Source organism: Suncus etruscus, chromosome 6 (assembly GCF_024139225.1).
Source record: "Suncus etruscus isolate mSunEtr1 chromosome 6, mSunEtr1.pri.cur, whole genome shotgun sequence".
Taxonomy (NCBI): Eukaryota; Metazoa; Chordata; class Mammalia; order Eulipotyphla; family Soricidae; genus Suncus; species Suncus etruscus.
In genome coordinates, this window is record NC_064853.1 from 8,827,022 (window position 1) to 8,850,180 (window position 23,159).

The following is a 23,159-nucleotide window of genomic DNA, read 5'->3' on the forward strand; positions in this document are numbered from 1 at the left end:
GCTAAAGCTTGTTTATCAAGCAACTGGTTTAGTGAGTGCATAATCTCTCAGCCAGTAGATTGTGGACATTATGGCTTTAGAAATGCAGAAGGAGCAGCTCTTTCTGTTTTCATGGAGTTTATAACACAGCTGGGAGAGAGTCTGGCCTCTTAGAGAAAAGGGCTCACAAAGCTTCATTAGAAGTTCAATTTGTTCTCTTACAATTTCCCAGGATTTACAAGCACACCCAGGACAGGTTAATCACTCAGCTCAGAAAAGGTTCTGCCATGACTACTGAGAATTTATGAGTCTAGGTGACAGAGCCCAGCACAGACTTCAAAATGAGAAAGGAATGAAGGCAGCTCTTTTCTCTTTTACATTCTGTGAACAAATAGCCAACAAATAGCAAAAGGAAGCCCTGGCAACATACACCGCAATATTTGCTGATTGTATTTTCTGAAGAAGACACAAGTGAGACCTCAAAACTCTGACATCAGGCAGAGGAGAGGTCGGAAGAGATTGGACTGGGCTTTGGTTGCCAACGTTGTCTATCACAGGCATTGAGAAATCAAGCCTCAGTTTATGGTAGCCCTATTATCTTGGATGGAAATGGCTTCTGTAGAAAGAGAAGTTAGTCTTATGGTGAGGGTAATACTTGTGATTTGCAACTAACACATCAAGTGTGATGAAAGCGAGTCATTTATTAGAGGAAAAGACAAAGGTCTATTTCAAATAAGTGGTCTAATGATTTGCCATACACTAAAGTGCAGACTTTGGGCTAATTGAGAACCACTGCTTTTAGGAGCAAAGATTTAGAATGAACTGTAACCTAAATATTGAGGTTAGAATATGGTGTGCCTTTACTTAGAAATAGCATTGCTTTGGCTTCTGTACTCTGCTTGCTTGAGGAAGTTAATTTCTGTAAACCTGGCTTTGCTGTGAACCTAAGTGCAGCCATGACAGGCTGCAGTTTGAAAGTATGAAGAGTAGGCCCAGTAGAGCCAATTCCTGGAACCAGACCCTAAGTGTAAATGCCAGGAAATACATCCATATAAATTAAACAGTAGCTGACAGACGACCAGATGACAACAACAGCCTGTGTATGTAGCAATGGACAGATAGCCAGATGACATCACACCCTCTATCTGGGGGCGGCAGCCTGGCAGCCCATCCAGCAGTGAGCAGTCTGTTTGATGCTACATTTGAACCACAACCAATCCTAGCCCAACCTTGTTCTCTGGACCAATAATTTTAAAAGATCAACACTCAGAGACGGCAATCCCCTAGACAGAGCCATATATGTCCTTTAAATTTGGCCTGTGAGCCATTCTTGAGGTTCTAATTTCTTAGACTTTGGACCCCATCATGCTGGAATAAATTTCATTCCATTTACATTACTGACTATCTCCCTGGTGGTCTTTTGTATGGTGGATCCTGAGTTGACACTGCAAGGCAACATGCTTTAGCCAACCCATCAGCCATCTCAAAATAAACTTTGCTAAGAATTTATATATCCACCATCAGAACTTTTCTTCTTCTCTTTAAATGCACAGAATTGTAAAGATATTATCATTTAGTTGGTTCCTCATCTCTGATTTCTCTAGTATCATGAAGAGAAATTCCTGCTCTTCCTAAAAGTTGAGGATATTGTTTGTCTTCAGTATTTTGCATGCATTTGGGGAAGGGGTGGAATAATTGGCCAGTGAGAAAAACACATAATAACGCCTTCAACTCTGATTGCCTTTCATTATCACTAACAATGGTGATTTTATCCACTATGATGTTGTTCAAATCTATTCATGTATAGAAATAAGTTTTTGAGGATGAGAGCAAAATCACTTAATTGCTGCAGAATTAGATGGGCTTTCACATTAATTCATTTTCATTAAGGTTCTTAAATCATAGTGTCATAGTCTCTTTGAAGCTATGACAAATCAACAATCAGACCTAAAACTGAATCACTGCCTAATTAAACCTTATCCTTCATTATCTTGCTTCATCCTAGAAAACAATTTACTTCATTATGACCATGTATCAGCTCTATAAACAGACACTGATCCTGTTTATTCAGGATCACAACATCATGGAATACTTTTATCTCTGATGGACATAGGATTTTTATTTTCCCATTGAATTTAGATCTAAGGAACAAAGTATAAGAGAGTTATTGGCTTGGAAAGTAGATGCATTTACTCAAAGATTGCTGCATGCAATTTTCAAAACAGAAAGACTTAGAAGTACAGGGTAATTTATACACAGCATGTATATTTATTTACTTTCTATTCTGTATCTATCCATATTTATATGCATCTGTATGTGTCTATATCTATATCCAAGTTTCAGAAAATGAACTAAAATTTCCTAAAGGAAAGTAAGGTTAGTATACTAATAAAACATTCTGTTCTTTCTAGAAAAGCTTATAATTTAAGAAAGAATGGTGTAGGTCCTTACTATATACCTAAAATTAGAGAATATGATTTTTTTTATAAGCAGCAAGGAATGGCTTAAAAATTGGCAATACATGAGGCCACACATATTAGTCATTGATAAATGCGACTTTTGTATCAAACTTTTGTATCAAAATGTTTTAATAAACATTATATAAAAATATTTGGACTTAAAATGTTCAAACTATTGTAACACTCAGAACTACTGAAAAATTACTAGGCAAGTAGATAAAACAGAAACTGCTATAAGAAATAGAAAAGCAAATAAATGTTTTGACAGTGAAAATCTAAAAGATAATCTGAGAACATTATTTGAAAGGTTAATAAAGTAGAAAGTCAATTAGAAGGATGGATTAAAAAAAAGCTAAGATATAAGTAGAAATAAATAATGTTAGAAATAAAAGGGAAGAAATGGCTGTGGAAATAGTAGAGGATTACAAAACATATTAAAAAATCCAACATGGGGGCCGTAGCGATGGTGTAAGTGGTAAGGCATCTGCCTTGCCTGTGCTAGCCTAGGATGGACCGTGGTTCAATCCCCCAGCATCCCATATAGTCACCCAAGCCAGAAGAAATTTCTGAGCGCATAGCCAGGAGTAACCCCTGAGTGTCACTAGGTGTGGCCCAAAACCAAAACCAAACAAATGAACAACAACAACAAAAAAATCACCAACATAACCAACATATACAACTGAACATTCAGATGCTAAAGTATATGATTTTCTATTAAATTATAACATAAAACTACTCAAAAATATGAAGAAAGAATAAAAATTAAATTTTTCTTTGCAGACACTTGATACATAAAAATCTACTGTTATTTATTAAAAATAGTTATTATTTATCATGATGAATGTATGTTCAGGATATCAGAATGAACTATATTAAAATTAGCATAAAAATTAGCGATAGAGCTTTTTAAAAATAAAAATGACAAAAATATTGCAATTAGTTTCAAAATAGAGCTAGTCTGTATATAAAGTATAAGCTTTATATTTGAAATGTATACCTGGATTTCTTGAGAGAAAATATAAAACTTTATGAAAGATATATAATTGAAACCCAAATAATAGGAAATACATGTTCACAGATTACAATATTTACTATCACAAAAGTATGTTTTCATAACCTGATTTTTAAATTTAAGCCAAGTAAAAGTTCTAATACATTTTTATGAACCTCAATAATTTGAACATATAATTCACATGAAATAACTGAGCACCAATAATAGAAAATACATTAGGAAAAGATGAAAATAGAACTTGTACTATCAGTTGTTAAAACAATAAGAAGGAAAAAACTAAACAATATAAATGAGACACACACACAAACAACAATAAAATGTACAGTGGGTAGGGTGCTTGTCTTTATATGATGACCCAGGTTCTATACCTGCCATTTTCTACGAACCTCTGAGCACTGTCATGAGTGATACCTAAATACTGAACCAGGAGTCAGGACCCCCAAAATTGTGACCCCCCCAAATTGCTTAATATTATGTTTTAGCATTGAGAACAGTGGTGTATGAACACAGGAATAGGCTACACACAGTGAAACAAGACAGTTCAAAATCTTGTATATTAAATGGCCCAATATAGATATACAGAAACTAGATACTAATAAATATTGCACATTCAATCATCTATTTATATAGAATGAACTTTGATCATATTTTGGGGAAACTAAGTTATAATTGAATTTAAGCCCTCAATGTTTTGTATGAAAATATGAATGAATATTTTCATGATATTAGAGTTAGGAAGGCTAAATCCTAAAAGTAGATCATCAATAGAAAAAGTGACATCACAACACTTAAAAAGATCTTTGGCACTTTGGTGGTGGTGGTATAAGGCTGTGGTGTAGGTGCCATAAGTTTTCATGCTAAAATCATAAATATTATACTATTGTAAATTATGATGCTTTTATAATGCTAAAATGTTAATAAAATGGATTCATAATAAATTTTAGTACATCAATATTAGTGACTCCTCTGTGACAAATGGCATTCCAAGCAAAATGAAAATATAAATCACAAATTAAAGACAATTTGTGTAACCTATTAAACTGAGAAGGGACTATATCTTGTGTGTTCATAGTATCTAAGTCTTTAAAAGCTGACAATTCAACTAGGATAAGTACTGTAGATAGAACTGAAACACAGGCCAACTGCAGCAACTTTCTAAACTGTGTTAGTCTCTCTTCATCTAGATTTTAGATCTTCAGAAGAAAAGAGACCTAGTCTTCTTTGCAATTTAGACAGAGTGGTACTACTATTTTGCAGAAGGTGGATTTGGAAAATGGAATGGCTTGAATGGGAACAGAGTCTAATGTGAAAGCTCTTTAAATGATTTAGGAAAGAGATATTAAATCAAAGCAGTAATAACAGGAATGTGACATGTTTATATGAGGTAAATCATACAGGGTTTGTTGACTGAAGGCATATGGAAATTGGAAAAGAGAATGGAATTTTGCATTGAATGCCTAAGTGGTTAATATCAACATTCACAGAGAATTGGATAATGAAAAAAAAGTAGGTTGGGGGTGGGGAATGATTTGTATGTTTGGTGTGTCTGTGGGGCAACATTACAGCCAAGCCCAGCATGAAATTGGCTAGACCAATTTGAAGCTCAAGGAAGAAGTCAAATCTTGACATGAAATAGCAATTATCCCATAAAAAAATATATTAAAATGTTACTACTTGACAAGTTAATGATTATTTTAGTGGGGACTCATTACTTATGGCAATGTCATTTCATCTTTTATCAGTTCTCTGATTCAACATTTCAGAAGTTTTAGTATGATAGCAGGGACCTTATCCAATGTAGTATTCTTAATAAAACACATTGTCAATATGCATATAATTTTTAAAGAATGCATCAGTATGATATTTATTTACCTGCCAAATATTTATCAAGCATTATCATGTATGCTGGGTATAGCATTAGCGACTCCAACTACAGATTAATAAGATAGAACTGAATTCAAGGATTTCTCAATATAATCAAATATATACAAATATATATATATATATATATATATATCAAATTACTTTGGTGGGACAAATTCAAACAAATAATCTAAGGTAAAAAGGTATCCTAGAAGAAGGTAGAAATAATTATTTGTGTATATAGGGTAACAGGATGTTTCTAGTGTAAATATCATTACAGTGCTTTATTTATAAAAATCATTTTAATTTTTGCCCACATTTAGTGATACTCGGGGGTCACTTCTGGTTCCTGGCACAGGGAGAAAGCATTCTTGGGAGTGCTTATGTGGTGTTAGGGATTGAATCCAGTTCTCTTCCATGCAAATTCTGTGCTTTACTCATTGAGCTAGATCCTGAATTGTTGTTTTGAAGGGGGAGATCACTTTGGTGGCTGAGATACAGCAATGGGGAGAAAGAAAATCAGGAGTCTAGAAATTGCATAATTCTTTGTGTCATAGGTAAGTTATTTGACGCACTTGGAAAAGACAATCTGGTTATGATTCGAGGATCAAACATAAGAAAACTGAGTGATTAAAGAAGATATGACTGGAAGTAGATAAATAAAAGCTATATACATAAATCTTAGAATCATCTTTCTGCACATAATAGCTTATATGACAATTTTAATATTATATCGTATTTTTGAATTACCAAAAAAATACACTGAGTTGGAATTCTAGGTAAAAGAATTGCACATGAAAAATTAAAGCTGAGAAGCTATAGAGATAGATGTTCAATATCAAAATTAACCTCTACCTCTGAGACAATTAGTTTTATCATAAGAGATTACTCATCTTATTTGAGAATGTTCTAATTTGCAAGCACATTTTGGGGAAATTCTTACTTACATTGATGAATGCTGGAATTATCCCATATTTCCAAGTAAGCTTTCTATTTTTCTGCCCAAATCTGACCATATTCTCTTGTTATCTTGATTCCCCCTCCCCAAAATTCTAGCCTTGTCAACAGTTATTCTGCCACATACTTATTTTCTCTATCTATTCTTTCTTCGGTTGGCAGATTCCCAATGGAGATTATTATGCTCTGTAAGAAACTAGCTCTGTCTCTGTCACAGAATTTATTGACAGCTTTTGAAGGTCCGATTTGCCAACAAAGCTGATCTATTGAAATATTTTTGTTTGTATAACTTCTAGCCATTGCTAGAAGAAGTTATCATCATGCTCATTAAATCCTCATGCATTATATTAACTTTACACAGTGCTTGGCTGTAAGTAAATATTTGCATAGATATTTCCTGACTATAGAGATCACAACCATAACTAAATGTCCCTTCATAACGGCCACAAAACCTTAAAAAGATACACACTGATTTATTTCAAAATTGAGGTATAACTTGCAATTTACTTTCAGGCAACAAAAATTTCTTGTGAAATGAGCCATTAAAAGATAACTAATATGCTCATAAAACATTGCTTTTCTCAAAGGGTTGCTTAAATACTTTGAAATGATTACTTTTTCTGATACTCTTGAAGATAAGGGTATATTTTTTCTTAGTTTTTGTGTCATATTCAGTGATGCTCAAAATTTACTCCTGAATTTATGATCAGGTATCTTTCCTGGTGATATATGAGATGATAGGTGGTACCAAGGACCACACCTGGGTCAGTCATGTTGTCATAGGCCAGGACACTATGTGATATACTTTCTCTTTAGGTTTTTAAATTACTTAGACTATCCAAACTTGCCTGGAACAGTAAAGGTATATGGTATATTTGATATAGGCTAGTAGTTAGAAATTAACATTGAAGATAGAATTTGTGTGTGCCTGTAAATATGTAAGACTTATTGTTACTGAAATATAAAAATGCTAATCCATACAATATAATCCCTCAATATATTATTAACAGAACAAAAATAGGCTAAATGTCCAGATTTCATGGGTTTATTTGCAATTATCTCTACATCTGCCTTGGTCCTTTTATCATTGTAAGCCTGAAAATGCTTTAAATTTGAGTAGTAAGTCAATTTGATATGGAAAGATGTGTGTGTGAGTCCACTTTCATTAGCCAGTGAGTAAAATGGTCTCCTTTACTCAGAAATTCTGTGGTTCATAAAAATATTTATATTATAAACTTTATTTGAACTCTTTTTTTATTAGTAAAGTGATTAAATTCATCTTCTATGCTAAGAATTAAAACTGTGAAATATGTAATATAATTAAGTATTATAATATATAGTGTTTTATGATATTCACTGATAATTTAAAAGTGTAACTATTAATTTCCAAAAGGTACTGTAACCTTCTCCATGACTCTCACACACTTGAATACAAGAAAGCAGTAGTAATTCATTTGGGCAAATTTTAATGTGTCCTATGTTCCCAAAGAACTATTCAATCATCATTTCATTCAATGAATATTTACTGAGCTCCTTCAATGTTCCACATATATTTTAGACTATAGAAATGCACAACAATTGATCAATGGTGACAAAATTAAATTGTGACACTACTGCATTTTAATTGTAGTAAAGAGTTCAAACAACATATAAGCAATGACTGAAAATACCCACTCTTCCAACTTTTCATAAATGCTCTTAAAACAGATCTTTAGGTAAGTAAATTATTTAAATAAGGAAGTGAACTGGAATATACTTCCAGTGGATTGTAAATTTTCAATATCAAATAAGAAGGTATAATGTTTATTAATGATACATTTATATGTCATCATTGTTTCCAGTGATTCTTGGCCAATTATAGTCATTCATTTAAGATCCTTATTTAAAATAGAATGTCAAGTAACTGCCACCTAACTTAGTAGGATACATAAGTCAGTTATATTACTTTTCCTTTCTTTAAGCATATAAATATCTGTATGTATTTAATGCATAAAATTCAATCTTCTTGAGCATGTGTAAACACTCAATCAGGTAACCGATATATCTATCAACTCCAGAGATGTATTGTGAGGCCCTTTGTTGGGTGTCTAGAGGAGTATATTAGGGCTGGACAAGCACTTAATATGAGATCTATCTTCTTTTTTTTTAATTGTTTAGTGGTCACACCTTGGAGCTCAGGGATTATTTCTGGCTCTGCACTCAGGGATATACTCCAGACTGGTGCAGCAAACCATGTGGGATGCCAAGGATCAAACCTGGGTCAGCTTGTACAAAACAAGTGCCTTCCCATTGTACTATTTCTCTAACCCTGAGATCTTATCTTCTTAATACAGTTTTCTATACACAATAGCATATAGCAGCACTATGTTCAACATAACATGTCTTAAATTTACTCATGTTGTAAATAAAATATTATACACTGAATAACAATATTAGATGTTTGGAGAAGCTTAAATATCATATCTCAAGATCTCCTTTCCTAACCATAATGACTGGATTAAGTACTACCAGCAGATAGGATATGTCCTTCACATTCAGGGTATTTGTTTTCTTAAATTTTGAGCCACATCCTCCAATGCTCAGAGGAAACTCATGACTTTACACTTAGGAATTACCCCCTGGCAGTGCTTAGGGTACATATTGGATGCTAGTGATTGAACCTGAGTGGTTGACATTCAAGGCAAATATTCTACAGCCTTCCTCAGAGTATTTTTTATCTTAACTGTTTATTCAATAATCCACAATGGTTTGTTTAATCCCTACCCACCTAATAGAATATCAACTTCATTGAAGGCAGGGTCCTGTTTTGTTTATTCTTGTTTGTACATCAGACAATACCAATCCAAGAATAATAACTGAAGCAACTAAAGTACCCTTATCCCCCACCATTTAACTGCACAACTACAACTTAAAGATAGCCAATTTAAAGATATATAAAGTTTATATCGTCATACTGCTTAGATATAAATCTTTTTGCTTGAGGTTTGTTTCATTTTAAATAAAATGGAGATGCAAAAATCATTGGGAAGGAAATAAGGATTGAAAGATGGATAAGGATTCAGGAGATTCACTTGCAATGGAAACCATCATCACCAACACTAAATTCAGCATCCATCCAGCATCAACAAATTCACCTGACAAATAACTTGGTTCAGGAAAAATCACAACTGCTACTGAGTGCCTATGTCCCATCAGTTATTGCTTTATACCTTTGAGACTTGTTAGTGCCTCAAGTAGAGAAGACTCCTGCCACACAATGTGATTTCACTCTGGAACAGGAGCAGGCAGATAATAGCCCTGGTAATTCAGTACATTTTTTAATATTAAGCTGCTCTGTACCATAAAAAATGGAGCAGAGTAAGGGAAATAGAGTTAATTTCATATAGGCTATATAGGTGGTTTTCATTGATCAGGTGCTACTTAGACATGTTGAGGGAGAATTTACTCAGAAAAGGAGGAAAATAAAACAACTTAAAGCTAGTGCTATAGCCTAGAAAAGTTTAACCATGTATTTGAATGCAGAGTAAATAAGGCCTGAGTGAGTCAAATCCGTTAGTAAGAGGAAAAAGAGAAAGGTTTTTTGTTGATTTATGAGTTAGAATGAAATTGATCAACAAAATTAACCCAAAGATGCAAGGCTCAATGGAAAAGAATTATCTCTTTTTTGTTTTGTTTGTTTACTTGTCTATTTTTGGGCTATTTATGGCAGTGCTCAGGGGTTACTTCTGTTCTGTACCCAGGAATCACTCCTGACAGTGCTTGGGGGACCATAGAAAAATGCCAGAGATAAAACTCTGGTTGGCTATGTGCGAGGCAAATGTCCTATTTGCTGTACTATGGTTCTGGCCCCCAAAGAATCATATGTTTTGCAAGGAGAAAAATTACATTACATCTTAAATGAAGAAATTCACATTGACACTTTAGAGATGAGAGGAAAATCTTACCATTTTTACTGATGTCCAGTTCTTTCAGATTAACTAAGCTAGCAATGGTGGTTGGCAGACTTGAAAGGTCATTATCCGGAATACTTAGTTTTCTTAGAGCTTGACAGTTGAATAATTGCTGAAAAAGAAAATAGCCATAAGATTTCAATTGGACTGATGTCATTCACATGCAAACTAAGTAACACAGTTCAATCGACTATAAATATTGAGGTAGAGGGCCAGACATCAAAGGTTCACCTTAGTAGACTTTAGCTGATAGGTTAGGTTGAAGAGCACCTGCAGGGCATATGCCATGTACAGAATTCTATCTGACCCTGCATGCACCCTCCTTCTCCACTGCCATCCTATATACACTAAGTGGTGCCACTTTGTCACTCCATTAATGGAGAGGCTGAGGGTCTCCAGGTAATGCTGGGACTAGCCCCTATTTTGAAAGAGTCAGATATTCCATGTACTAATTTTTTTTAATTTTCAGTTCTCCTTCCCATGTTAGTGCCTTAATATTCTCTATGACTGCCCAATTTATAACCCAGATAGTCTACCTTTCTCCCTTCCTTTCTATTAATGTCCAGTTTGACCCAGAATTATTCTATAATAGAATTCTATAACAGAATTCTATTACATTTTATATATATTTTTTATTCTATTATAGAATTCTATTCTATTAAAAATTCTATTTTATCATAGAATTTTATCACTCTATAATAGAACAGAATTCTATTCTATATATTATTGATCATTCTATTATAGGATCACCTCAGCTCTCATTGGCTGCAGCCATGTTAGAATTCACAAGTATCAAGTTACTATAATCCCTCTGAACAGCTGTCTGTATGATTGAGAAGAATGTAAGACACTTTATTGAGTCTATATTTTATGCCCAGTATCCACTGCTATAGGAATGTCTAGCAAATGAAATATTTATTCTCTACTATTGAGTGAAAAAAATCACTTAATGATCTGTGGGTTCATTTTGGCCACAAGCTGTCAAAGACATCATGGCACAGAATTAACTCCCCCAAATTAGAATGGTTAATCAGAATGGTTAAAAGTGCTAGTTTAAAATGTGAATTCTTGGGGGTTCACATTAAAACAATTGATAGGATGGGTCTAGGATTGAGTATTAAAATCTGCATTTTAATCAAGTCCTTTAGTAATCTGGCTATTTTAATGTAGATGTTTTCAGTGCCGTAGTTTGGAAAACATTAAGTTAGTATTTTTTTTAAGTGATGTCCATCTCATCTTGACTACGCAAGATATGAACAGCTGGGACAGATTTTGGATTCACTTTTTAAAGAATTATCTTAATGAGATCTTTTCTGCTTGACATTTCTAATTTTGTTTTGCTGAATTACCACAGATGATGTCTCTGGTATCCATGACTCTGCAATTGCCCCATGGTACATTTAACGACTGCTTATTCTTATATGTAATTCATTATTTACAGGCAAAAAGAATAGAACACATGGTTGTCATTGCTTAACTCATTAGCTTTATAAAAAATAGATTGTGTTTCTTGCTCCTTGAGATAAAATGTGTGGTTTCCTGCTTGCAGTGAGCCATTTTTTTTTGCTCCCTATAGAAATTATTTGCAACATTTTGTGTAGTATGCTAAACAGAAATGTTGCCACTTCTTTTTAAAAACTTAAAAATTAGAAAAATTTGATGGATGGTTGATAATAAGTACTAATTTTTCCTTTAAATAAATAGAAAACAGATGTCTACACTTATGGGAAAGTTCATTTAAATTTTTACTCAGTATCTAATTTCCTTAGAAACTTTACATCAACATGAAATGTGATTAGTTATAAATTCATAGAGTTAAAAAATCATTTTACTCCTATGTTATGTTGGTAAGATGAGCTAACTACTTTTTAGTATCATGACTATAACCATTTTGTGCAAAATCTAAATCATTTTCAAAATGAAAGGTTCATTTTATTTATGCTTTCAAGTAATCAATCCAAATAAATTTTCTATTTTCCTTGGATAATAGATATTCCTTTTATCTATTTCAATAAATTATGGAATAAAAGATAAATAGTGATATGGTGATTACCAAACTCTGAGAATCCTAGAGCATTCAAGATCTGTCCAGTACAGAGACCAACTACAGAATTTTTATTTTAATTTTTATTGTGGTCAAAGTGAATTATAATTATTTCACAGAAATATTTAAGGCACAAAGTGACAATGAATGAGGGGCATTCTCACCACTAGTGTTGTCTTCTTCCATCTCTTTTTTCAGCATGCATCCCATATATCCCTCCTTTACCCCCATAACGCAAGTGTAACTGTTCCCTACTTGTACAGTTTGTTGTAAATTGGGTATCAATTCTATTGTTGTTGACTATGGGTTTGGTGTTCATGTCTGATCATTTTTATTTCCACTAAATGTTCATTCGACTGTCTGGTCTTGATACCATACATTTTTTCCCCCTGAAATTGTGAGGCCGAACAAGATGATTCCAGTAATGTGATTCTATTGAAGATATACAAAAAGATAAAGAAGCATAAAAGAAAAAGAAAAGCAAAAGCAAAAGGAAAAAAAAGGGACCCAGAGGAGTCCGTCTCAGTGTTATAAATTTCTCTTTAGAAGGAAAAAGAAAGAAAGGAGAAAAGGGAACAAAACAAAGCAAAACAAACAACAAATAAAAAAAAAACAAAAAACAAAGACAAATACAAAAAACAATAAGGCAGTAATAACAAAAGTACAAAAAGAACAAACCTAAAAAAAAAAACAGAACAAAACAAAACAAAAATAAAATAAAAAACAAAAACAGTCAAATAAAAAAAACCAAACCAGTAAAACACAACTACTTAAAAAGGTTTCCTTCCTTCCTCCTTCCCTCCTTCCCTCCCTCCCTCCCTCCCTCCCTCCCTTCCTTCCTTCCTCCCTCCCTCCCTCCCTCCCTCCCTCCCTCCCTCCCTCTCTCCCTCCCTCCCTTCTTCCTTCCTTCCTTCCTTCCTTCCTTCCTTCCTTCCTTCCTTCCTTCCTTCCTTCCTTCCTTCCTTCCTTCCTTCCTCCTTTCCTTCCTCCTTTCTTTCTTTCCTTCCTTCCTTCCTTCCTTCCTTCCTTCCTTCCTTCCTTCCTTCCTTCCTTCCTTCCTTCCTTCCTTCCTTCCTTCCTTCCTTCCTTCCTTCCTCCTTCCTTTCCTCCCTTCCTTCCTTCCTTTCTTCCTTCCTTCCTTCCTCCTTTCTTCCTCCCTCCCTCCCTCCCTCCCTCCCTCCCTCCCTCCCTCCCTCTCTCCCTTCCTTCCTTCCTTCCTTCCTTCCTTCCTTCCTTCCTTCCTTCCTTCCTTCCTTCCTTCCTTCCTTCCTTCCTTCCTTCCTTCCTTCCTTCCTTCCTTCCTTCCTTCCTTCCTTCCTTCTTCTTCTTCTTTTTTTTTTTGCAAAGGCACAATAAATATTAGGGGAAATTAGAATGGGAATTTGCTTGGCCTAAGAGATACAGGTTTTCTCCTTCCTTAAAGTATACTGCCAGGGGAACAACTACAGACTTCATACATGCTCATTTTCACACCCCAAGTTCTTTATATGGCTCCAGGGAACTTTCTGGTTATTTGTGGATGATGACACCATGCCCAAGTACAGAATATTTAAAATAAAACCAATGTGAGTCTTAAAACTTAAAAACTCTCATAAACTCTGATTTTGGGCAAATTACCTAACATTTTAGAACACATCAATAGTTTCTTTTATAAATAGGGAAAAAATTACATTAACTCAAAGACCGTTGACTGGTCGAAGCCAGCTTTTATAATTGATCAAATGTTGGCTTTAAATTATTATTTTTAAGAAGTGTTTCTTCTAAAATGGTACTATAATTATGATACTTTAATCTTTGAGCAATGACCTTGGGTTTGGTGGATATTTATGAAAATATACAACTGTGTTTGACATATAGTAAGAACTAGTAAAAAATTAATAACTGTAATTTATGACTAGTATGTATATGCATATATTCTTATGGGCACATCTATAAAATAAACTATTTCTTACTTTTTTATATTACTAGGTCTCTGAGGATAGGAATCATTTCTGATTCATCTTGGTGTCAACCAATTTCACCTTTGTCTAAACCAAAGTGTCTTGGACATAATGTATGCTGAATACATAACTTTGAAAATATACTTAGATTACAAAAAAGGAAAAAAGAAAAGAATACCTAGTTTCATCTAGCACTTCACTGGATTAATAAATCTCAGACAAGTAAACAATTCCAATGGAATCTAAATTTCACAAGCAAGCCAGTCAACTTTTGAATATGAGTCATGATGTCTATAAATTGGCAAAAACATTAAGAAGACATTTTAATGTTCTATCAAGATTCAAGCTTTGAATAAAAATGAAGTGAAGGGTGATTATAAAATAGCTCTAATTTGTCAATATAATATAAAAGAACAAATATAATTAACAGCTAATTAGAGTAAGACAATTAATGGGCATGGTTATCTTGTCTTTCATTTGCTAATGATATTTTACATTTTCAGAACAATAAATTACTTTGAGTCTTCAAAAAATTTGCACTAAAGAGTGTTCCTGGGCTAAAGGAACTAAACTCTCAGAAATTGGTTTGAGAGACTATGTACTGTAAACTACTAACTTCTTCCAAAAAGAATGGGAAGAGGGCAGAAAACATAGCACAGAGGGGAAGGTACTTGCTTTGCACACAGTCAACCAATGTTTCATCACTGGCCCCTGAATCTTCCAGGAGTGATTCTTAAACACAGAGCCATGAATAAAACAAAAAAAAAACAAAAAAATAAAAGCAATGGGGAGTTATTTTCTGAATTTTCACAAAAAAGAAATGCCTACTTATTAGAAATAAAACCATAATTGGTGCCCAAAATATATAGTCTCAAAAACATGATTCATTATTTTATGGAAAGTCATTAGTTTATATTTGATACAAACTAATCACTGTGCTGAATGCAAAGATCACAAAATGTTTACTACAGCCACCTAGCCCAGATTTCTTACCTCCTCATTCATATTTAGTCAATAAATCAAATGCAGCGCGAAAACACTATACAAGAGTAAATATCAGGTGTGATAAAAAAAAAGCTGTTACAAAAGCATGCAGAAAGAATTTTGGTACAAGATTTTGTTGATAATGTTGGTAGAGTGACTCACAAAAGTATTTCTGGGGCCAGAAAGATTGTATAGTGGGTAGGTGCCTGCCTCGCATGCTGGCAAGCAGGTTTGATTTCTGGCACTACCTGTAGACCCTTGAGCCCTAATAGGAATAGTCTCTAAAAATGGAGCCAGGAGTAAGTACCTAGCATTACTTAGTGTGGCCACCAAACAAAAATAAATAAATAAAAAAAAACAAGAAAACAAACAATTGTTTTTGGGTATGTGATGGACAATAAAACAAAGTGGATGACTAAAGACACAGCTTGTTAGCCTATGCAAAAAATAGGACTATTATAGCACCTTTTTGGCACATCAAAAGATACTCCTAATTCAAAGAGTGTGTCATTAAAACTAGCTTCAGACATTTGCTTGATAGCATGAAGCAACTTTGAATCCACACATATGTGGACTATGTGCTGAGTCTACACATACATGCATAAAAATAAATTCATTGAATCTTTTATGTATGGACTCTGATCAGCACCGATGCTAAATATATGAATAGATAGTACCCAGCTAAGTTTTGAAGAGCATCTTGAGATAAATATTCAAAGAAAAACCTTTTAGTGTAGCAAAATTATATAATACGCATATTTCATTATATTCATAAACACACAGCTCAAGAAAAATTTGTTTAACTCTACATGTTGGTATTTTCTTGATAATTTAGGACTTAGAGAATGCCTACCAGCATAGAGAGATAACTGGGTCTTCTTTTAGCTTTTGTTCTGAAAAAATCTATAAACTCCAGAGGGCTGAAGGCTTTTAGGTTTCTTGTTCACTTATTTTGTAAGCAGGAGGAGAGAGATCAGCTTGGGTTCTAAACATAGTGTGAGATAAACTTGGAGACTAACATATAGGGTTTCCCATTGGGGTATTTCAGAGTGACACCCACAGTAAATAAACCAGAAAAAGGTTGTTTCTGTAAAGGGAATCAGTAGGGAAGGCATGACTTTCTTAGAGCTGATTCTGAGTAAAGAGAGGAGCAAATGAATGAAGAAAAAGTGAAGGAGGGAAGAAAGATGGGAAAGAGGGAACAAGAAAGGGAAGAAAGGAGAGAGGAAAAAGGAAAGGAAGGAAGAAGAGAGAAAGAAAGAGAGGGAGGAAGAAAATAATGGAAGAATGAGAGGAGAAAAGAAGGGAAGGAGAAATGAAGGTAAGTAGAGAAAGAAGGAAGGAAGAAACCATAAAGGAAGAAAGAAAGGGAGGGGTGGGAGGGAGAAGCGAGTGGGGAAAGAAGGGAAGAAAGGAAAGAGGGAGGGAAGAAAAATGAAGGAAGAAAGGAAGAAAATAAAAGAGGGAGAGAGGATAGGCAATGATGAGAAGATAGGGAAGGGAAAGAATAATATTAAAATGTAATATAGAAATTAAGCAAAAGGGGGCCGGAGAGATAGCATGGAGGTAAGGCATTTGCCTTTCGTGCAGGAGGTCATCGGTTCGAATCCCGGCGTCCCATATGGTCCCCCGTGCCTGCCAGGAACAATTTCTGAGCCTGGATCCAGGAATAATCCCTGAGCACTGCCGGGTGTGACCCAAAAACCACAAAAAAAAAAAAAAAAAAAAAAAGAAATTAAGCAAAAGAAGGAAAGCAGAAATAAGAATGGAGGAAGGAGGAGAGAAAAAGAAAAGAAGAAATGAAAAGACACATAAATGAAAAAATCGTCTGGTGGAACGCCGATCAGAAGTGCAAATAGTATCTATGAGATTTCCTAAGACTGAGAGTTAAAATATTGGCCCTAGTATCTGATAGAAATGTTTAAAAATATATGACATAAAGCACTTAAAATTTAGATCCCAATGAGTTCTCATAGAGAGTAGTGAAGAAACAAATATCACTAAACATATAATAAAATAATCCATTAGAGTGAGATAAAGACCAGTCTTGCCCACAAGTATCAAAAACAGGAATGCACTTGAAAATAAGAACACCAAAAGAATAAACACAGTTGATAAAGTTATAGTGAACTAGATTTTAGAAAAATGAAATATAATAAAAAAGACAAAAAGATGAAAATTACAAAGTACACGTTAAATGGCATGGAAAATAGGGTGAGAATTTTTTTTTTTTACTAATTATGAAAATCTTTCATAGAGTAAAAGAGAGTGAGGTGGCTTCAGAATTCTGGAATTATTGAAAGACACTTCTTTAGGATTTAGGAATATCAACAACCTATAGATATATAGAAAGAAATGAAAAGAAATCCATATATCGACATATGAAATCACAAACACTGAAGGTGGTATATCTTAAAAGCTTCCAGAGGAAGGATAAATTATTTTCAAGAGATTAAAATGGAATAATACAGGGAACTTAAGATCAACAACTAAATCATTGATCCATTAGATTTAATCTATAAAGTACTATGAGTAAATAATATATTTACAGTTAATATGTTAAAAAAAGAAAAAGGGCAACATGCCAATTTAAATGAAGGAAAACTGAGTTTTCTACCAAGAGACTTTGTCTGAAGCAAGTGTCCAAATATCTCTCTTTGGAAGAAGGGAAACAATCTCCTCAATGGTCTGAATTGCAAGATAGCCTGACAATAAAAATTAATTTCATTTTATAAAAGAACAATGTTGGTCCAAACAAACAGTAATTAGATGGAACAATAACAAAGTAATTGCGGGTTTAAAAAGATCAGTGTAGAGCTAGAATTCTGAACAATGGAAGCACTGGCATCAGAAGAGAGGTGATTTGATCAAGAAGTGTTCAGAATTTTACACTGTTTGGAAAGAGTGTAAAGGCACTGACTAAGTTCTTATTAAAGTTAAAAATACATTTAAATTCAAGAGGCATGTTAAAATGGCAGAATACCAGCTAGATCAGTCTGTGAAGTAGAGAAAATATTGGTTCAAGCATAAGACTGAGAGCTTCTCAGAAAAGGAATAGCACTTTGGTGGGTCACTGCAGATATCTCATACTTGTTCTTTGCTTTTTCTATTTTAATTTCGATTTATTTAAGTTTTAGAAATATATTTCAAAATCAAACCCACCACATGTGTCAACTCCCATCACCAGTGTTCCCAGAGTCCTTCATCCCTCAACCCCAAAACAATCACTAACCATGTGGGTATTCCTTCCCCCAACTTCTTATTTATCCCACCTGAATGATCAGAACTTCCTACACTTGAAACGGGCGGTTAAAGAGGTTGACTTGGGGGGAGAGAGGAATTAAGGAGGAGAGTTAGAGAAGTGTGGCATAAGCAAGAATAGGCTGAAGCAAGAATCAACAACAAGATTCAACAGAGAGATTCAGCATCAGATTCAACATCAGCAAAGAAGCAGCAACAAAGAAGCAGTAGCAGTAACATCACCAAAGGGAGTTAGTCATCAAGGAAGACTGGAGAAAGCAGCTGAAAAGGAAACAGAGGCCAAGAGAGCCAGAAGGAGTAGAGAAGTAGCTGCTAGGAAAAGACAGCATAGAAGCCATGTGAGGAAACGTATATGTTAAGTTAGGACCGTGAAATAAAGCTGGCTGACACCTGGAACTTCATCTGACTGTTTCGTGAATCTCTCTGCCCTCATCCTGCAACCAACCCTCAGACCTGCAAGACCATAGGGACTGTGGGAGCCAGGCTTAGCTGAGAAAGGCCTCATCATGCCCACACCAATCTAGGACTCATTAATTTATATTAAAACAACACCACCAAACAACCTCCTTCCCAACACTCATCCCCCCCAACCCCCAAAACAAGCTACCCTACTCCCTGCCTGCCAATTTGGCAGTTGCATTACAAAGCTGCTTAAGGTTGCAGCTTAGATCTCTTGTTTTCATGTTGTTGAATCTGCTTTGGATTTTCACTCTATCACTCTCCCTCACCCCCAATAAAATCATAGCCTTGATCCTGTTCCCCAGTTACTTCCTCTTTCTCACCTTCTTTTACTTGTTCTTTGTGATTTTTTAAATTTTGGAATGTATAGAATTAGCATATATTCCATCTATGTAACCTGTGAGTTGTTTAAATTAAAATTATGATTTGAAAAGGTTCAACTAGGACCTAGTTGGAGGTAAGCAAAATGAATCACCTTCCCCGCTACACTATCTTTCCAGTCCCCAGAGGGCCTGAACAGTCTCTGCATATTGCCAAATGTAACTCAAAAACAAAACAAACAAAAACAAAAATGTCCATTATATTGCTATCAATTTACAAGAGAAGTTGAATTTCTTCTGTATATCTGATTTCCAGATAAATGCAGGTTTATATCTGGACTTTGTAACACTCTACTTTAAAAATATAGCTCTCATTCTATATGGGTTATCATACATAATGCTTGTGTTTTGGACTTGGACCAGAGAGAAAATTGAAACGATTAAGAGATAAAATGGAGGAGGAAGAATGTAGCTCATTTGACTTGGGAAGAGGAATAATTTTCTGTGAGGAAGTTGGAGTGGATGAAAAAAGGTAGATTGGCAATTCAGAAAACTATACTAGGAAAATATGTCTTGAGACATATTAAGCAGAAAATTAAGTGGTTTTAAGGGTCATAAATATTGTTCCAATCTGTAAACGAGTTGCCTTATATGCATGTAAATAGTGTTTGGTTCTGAATTTTGTCCTGCCAAAGAAAGTATATTTTGGGCCAGAGAAGATGGAAGATATTGCAGAATATCTCCGGTACACACAGAACCTAAATTGGACCCTTAAACACCATTAGGCAAGATGGTGCTTTCTTTTTTCCCAAAGTTGCTATATTCTAAACTTCACAAAAGGCAAGAGAGAATGACAGTTAGCTGACACTAATTTTAAGTCATTTTGGAGACAACTTTATAGATGCCATTTTCAGTAAAACATTTATAAGACATAAACAAGCAAACATAGACACACAAAGCACACTTATGTATCTGCATTAGGAAAACTGTCAGTAGAAGCCCGTGCATGGATCTGGTGGATATGATAAAGCCCCTATTAGAATTCTGGGACAGGTAAGATTTATTGCTGGAAAAGCAATTGGGCTCAGTCCTATGTCCTGCTTACAGAGATTTTCTCAATGGTTCTACTCACTTTACCACAAAAGCCAAATCCTTTATAGTGACTTTTTACTGTTCACCCAACCTATACCTCAATTCCTGGTGCCCCATTTCTTTCTCATTCCTTTCCCTTTCCATTCAGCAGGACCACAGTTCCAGACACACTCAATGTTGTGTCATCTGTACTCTGCCTGCCTTATTTGCCGATACCAGTGCTTCTACTACAGCTGTTTTTCCTCTCCACCCTCTCCATCTCTCTACCCTCTTCTCCAGCTCAGGCATTCCCATCTGTCCAGTCACATTTTACTACCAATTTTCATGCATTGAAACTAGATGAAAAATCCCTCTTGTAGGGATTATTAGCCTATAAGCATCTCTATTTCTTCCAGCATCCGCAGTGTGGAAAGCAATACACGCCACTGTACTGTCTCAATAAATACTTGTTCTTTCCAGAATAGTCTTACACAGGGGAGTGGCCAGCCACAGGATAATAACCATTTTCTGAGCTCCTATGATATCGCTGCAAGGCGCTAACCTCGATTTAAAAATCTATCATCTCTACTTCTTGCAATAACGTTGCAAGGAAAGTATTATTACCCCCACTTTGCAGAGAAGAAAACTCAAGACTGCAAGTTTTACAAGGTCATCAAACCAGGCAGTGCAGAAGCAGCAGGTTTTGTCTGGTGCAAAAGCAGCAATGCTCTGTTCTCTGCAATGACAGAGATGAGATTCTCAAAGATACCAGTGACAACTGACAATAGTTAGTGGGTGCCTGTGAAGAGAAAGTGACTAAGATAAAGAGAACCAAAAGCCCCTCTTAACAGTCCCAAGGAGGATTTGAGTTTCTGTCTTTTGACAGCCAGGTCCTGTGTTAAAGTAGATGTGAGTGTGTTTGATAGCACTTTTCTGTTTCTGAAGAGCTATGCAAATGCACACTATGCTAATTTGGATTAGCATTTTATTATCACCTTCAGAGGCAGATTTGAAGAATTAAAGGCATAATAAAAATGTCATCATGTGACTGATGATATCTCAAAACATAGTTCTTTTGAAAAAATAAGAAATTAGCCGTCCATTTTTCTACCACCACCAAAAAAAAAAAAAATTAGTGTGCGTTGCCTGTGCATTCTAAAGTGAGAAAACCCTTTCCTGAAAAGTTTCACATAAAATCATAAATATTCATCAAGAGGGCTCTTGATGCCATATGTTGGCACAAGTGGATTCCACCAGGGAAAAGGACGTTTGTCTACTGACTTGGCATTGCTGAATGGCTGGCTTCTTAGAAGTCCTTCCTTTGAGTCTCTTTCAAAGTATTCAGGCGACTGTGTTTCCAAGTTCATTTCAAAGCTGTTTTACAGAAATAATTATTTTGTGAACATTCTCCTAAAATCCTTGAAGATTCTTTCATTTCATACAAGTGCAATAATTATCTTTTATTTAGACGGAGCCAATTAAGAAAAAATTAAAAAACGATTTTTATAGGCACTTGGTGAAATGCAAATTCCAAGCAATGACATTCATGTACTTGTTTCTTTCCCTTCTTCCTTCTTTTTTTCTTTTCTGCCTTATCCCTTTCCTGCTGCCTGTCCTTAGGACTGAGCATCTCTTGAACATCAATTATGACAGGCACAAGCCCAGAGATGAAGAACAAAGTATGAGCTGCCTCACACCTACAGTCAGCTAGTTGGTCCAAACACTGGGAAAAAAACAAATTGTAATAAATGTTCAATAAGTGCTGTCACAGAGAACGTATTGCAAAGTTCGCTTCCCTCAAAAGAAATAGAGTAGTGGCTTATTCAGATTTCTTTTTCGAGGAACAGTTGGCACCCACAAGCAGAAGCAGACAGGTGGATGATCAGAAAACACACAAATGCAAAGTGAATGCTTTTGAGCTAAGGCGTTGAAGTCAGGACTGAGCAGGGAGGCAAGTTAGGAAAAGAGACCATGAAAACTTAGAGCCAGAAATAAATGTACATCTGAAAGAGAATATTTCTTGAATGACCCTTAAGAAGTAGATATGGGGGTGTAAGGGTGTTGTGGGGACTGGTGGAGATGGGGGGATCTGTAGTAGCATCAGAACGCGTAGCACTGGCTAAGGGCACACTTCAATTCCTTGCCAGTGCATTTGAGTGATTTGGCACTCGTGATAGAGAAGCTCTTTGCTTCTCTGTGGTGAAGACAGCAGTTACAATAAAAACCTAGGAGACATTTGTATCTTGGAGAACAGTAATGTTGCTGTTGTTTTAAAAGTACAGATCTTTCCAGCAACAATTTGTACAAAACTGTTGTTGAATCATTCCTCCCTTTGAACCTGTAAGATTATTTCAGCATTTGTCATTGTCTTAGAAGCAAGGGAATAGATCTGTTTTATTGGAATAACAGCTGCCTGACTCAGTAGGCAAGGAAGACTACCTTGTCAAGCCTTTTCTACTTGATAGCACTTTGAAATTAAAATATTTTACAGGGCTCGGAGAGATAGCACAGCAATAGGGCTTTGCCTTGCATGCAGCCCACCCAGGAAGGACCTGGTTCGATTTCCAGTATCCCACATGGTCCCCCAATCTGCCAAGGGAGATTTCTGATGGAAGAGAGCCAAGAGTAACCCCTGAGCACCGCTGAATGTGGTCTAAAAACCAATAAATAAATAAATAAATAAATCTTAAGATAAAAAATATTTTACAGGTGAATGGTCTTTATTTACAAATATATAACTATTTAAAAATAAGAAAGCTACGGTAATAGATGATTATAACTCATATCTTTGAATCTTTTAGTTTAACTTAACTTTGGGGAAAATAAACTAGATTATATTGAGAAACAATGATGGAGGGTG

General features: G+C 35.1%; 1 protein-coding gene across 1 annotated transcript in view; it reads right to left on the reverse strand.

Annotated features, from left to right (window-relative positions):
* LRRC7 (leucine rich repeat containing 7) overlaps positions 1 to 23,159 on the reverse strand; it is a 363,919-nt gene that overhangs the window by 311,757 nt on the left and 29,003 nt on the right. The window contains exon 2 of the mRNA XM_049775680.1: positions 10,215 to 10,332. Coding sequence (XP_049631637.1) covers positions 10,215 to 10,332 — 118 coding nt within the window. The remainder of the gene's footprint in view (positions 1 to 10,214; positions 10,333 to 23,159) is intronic.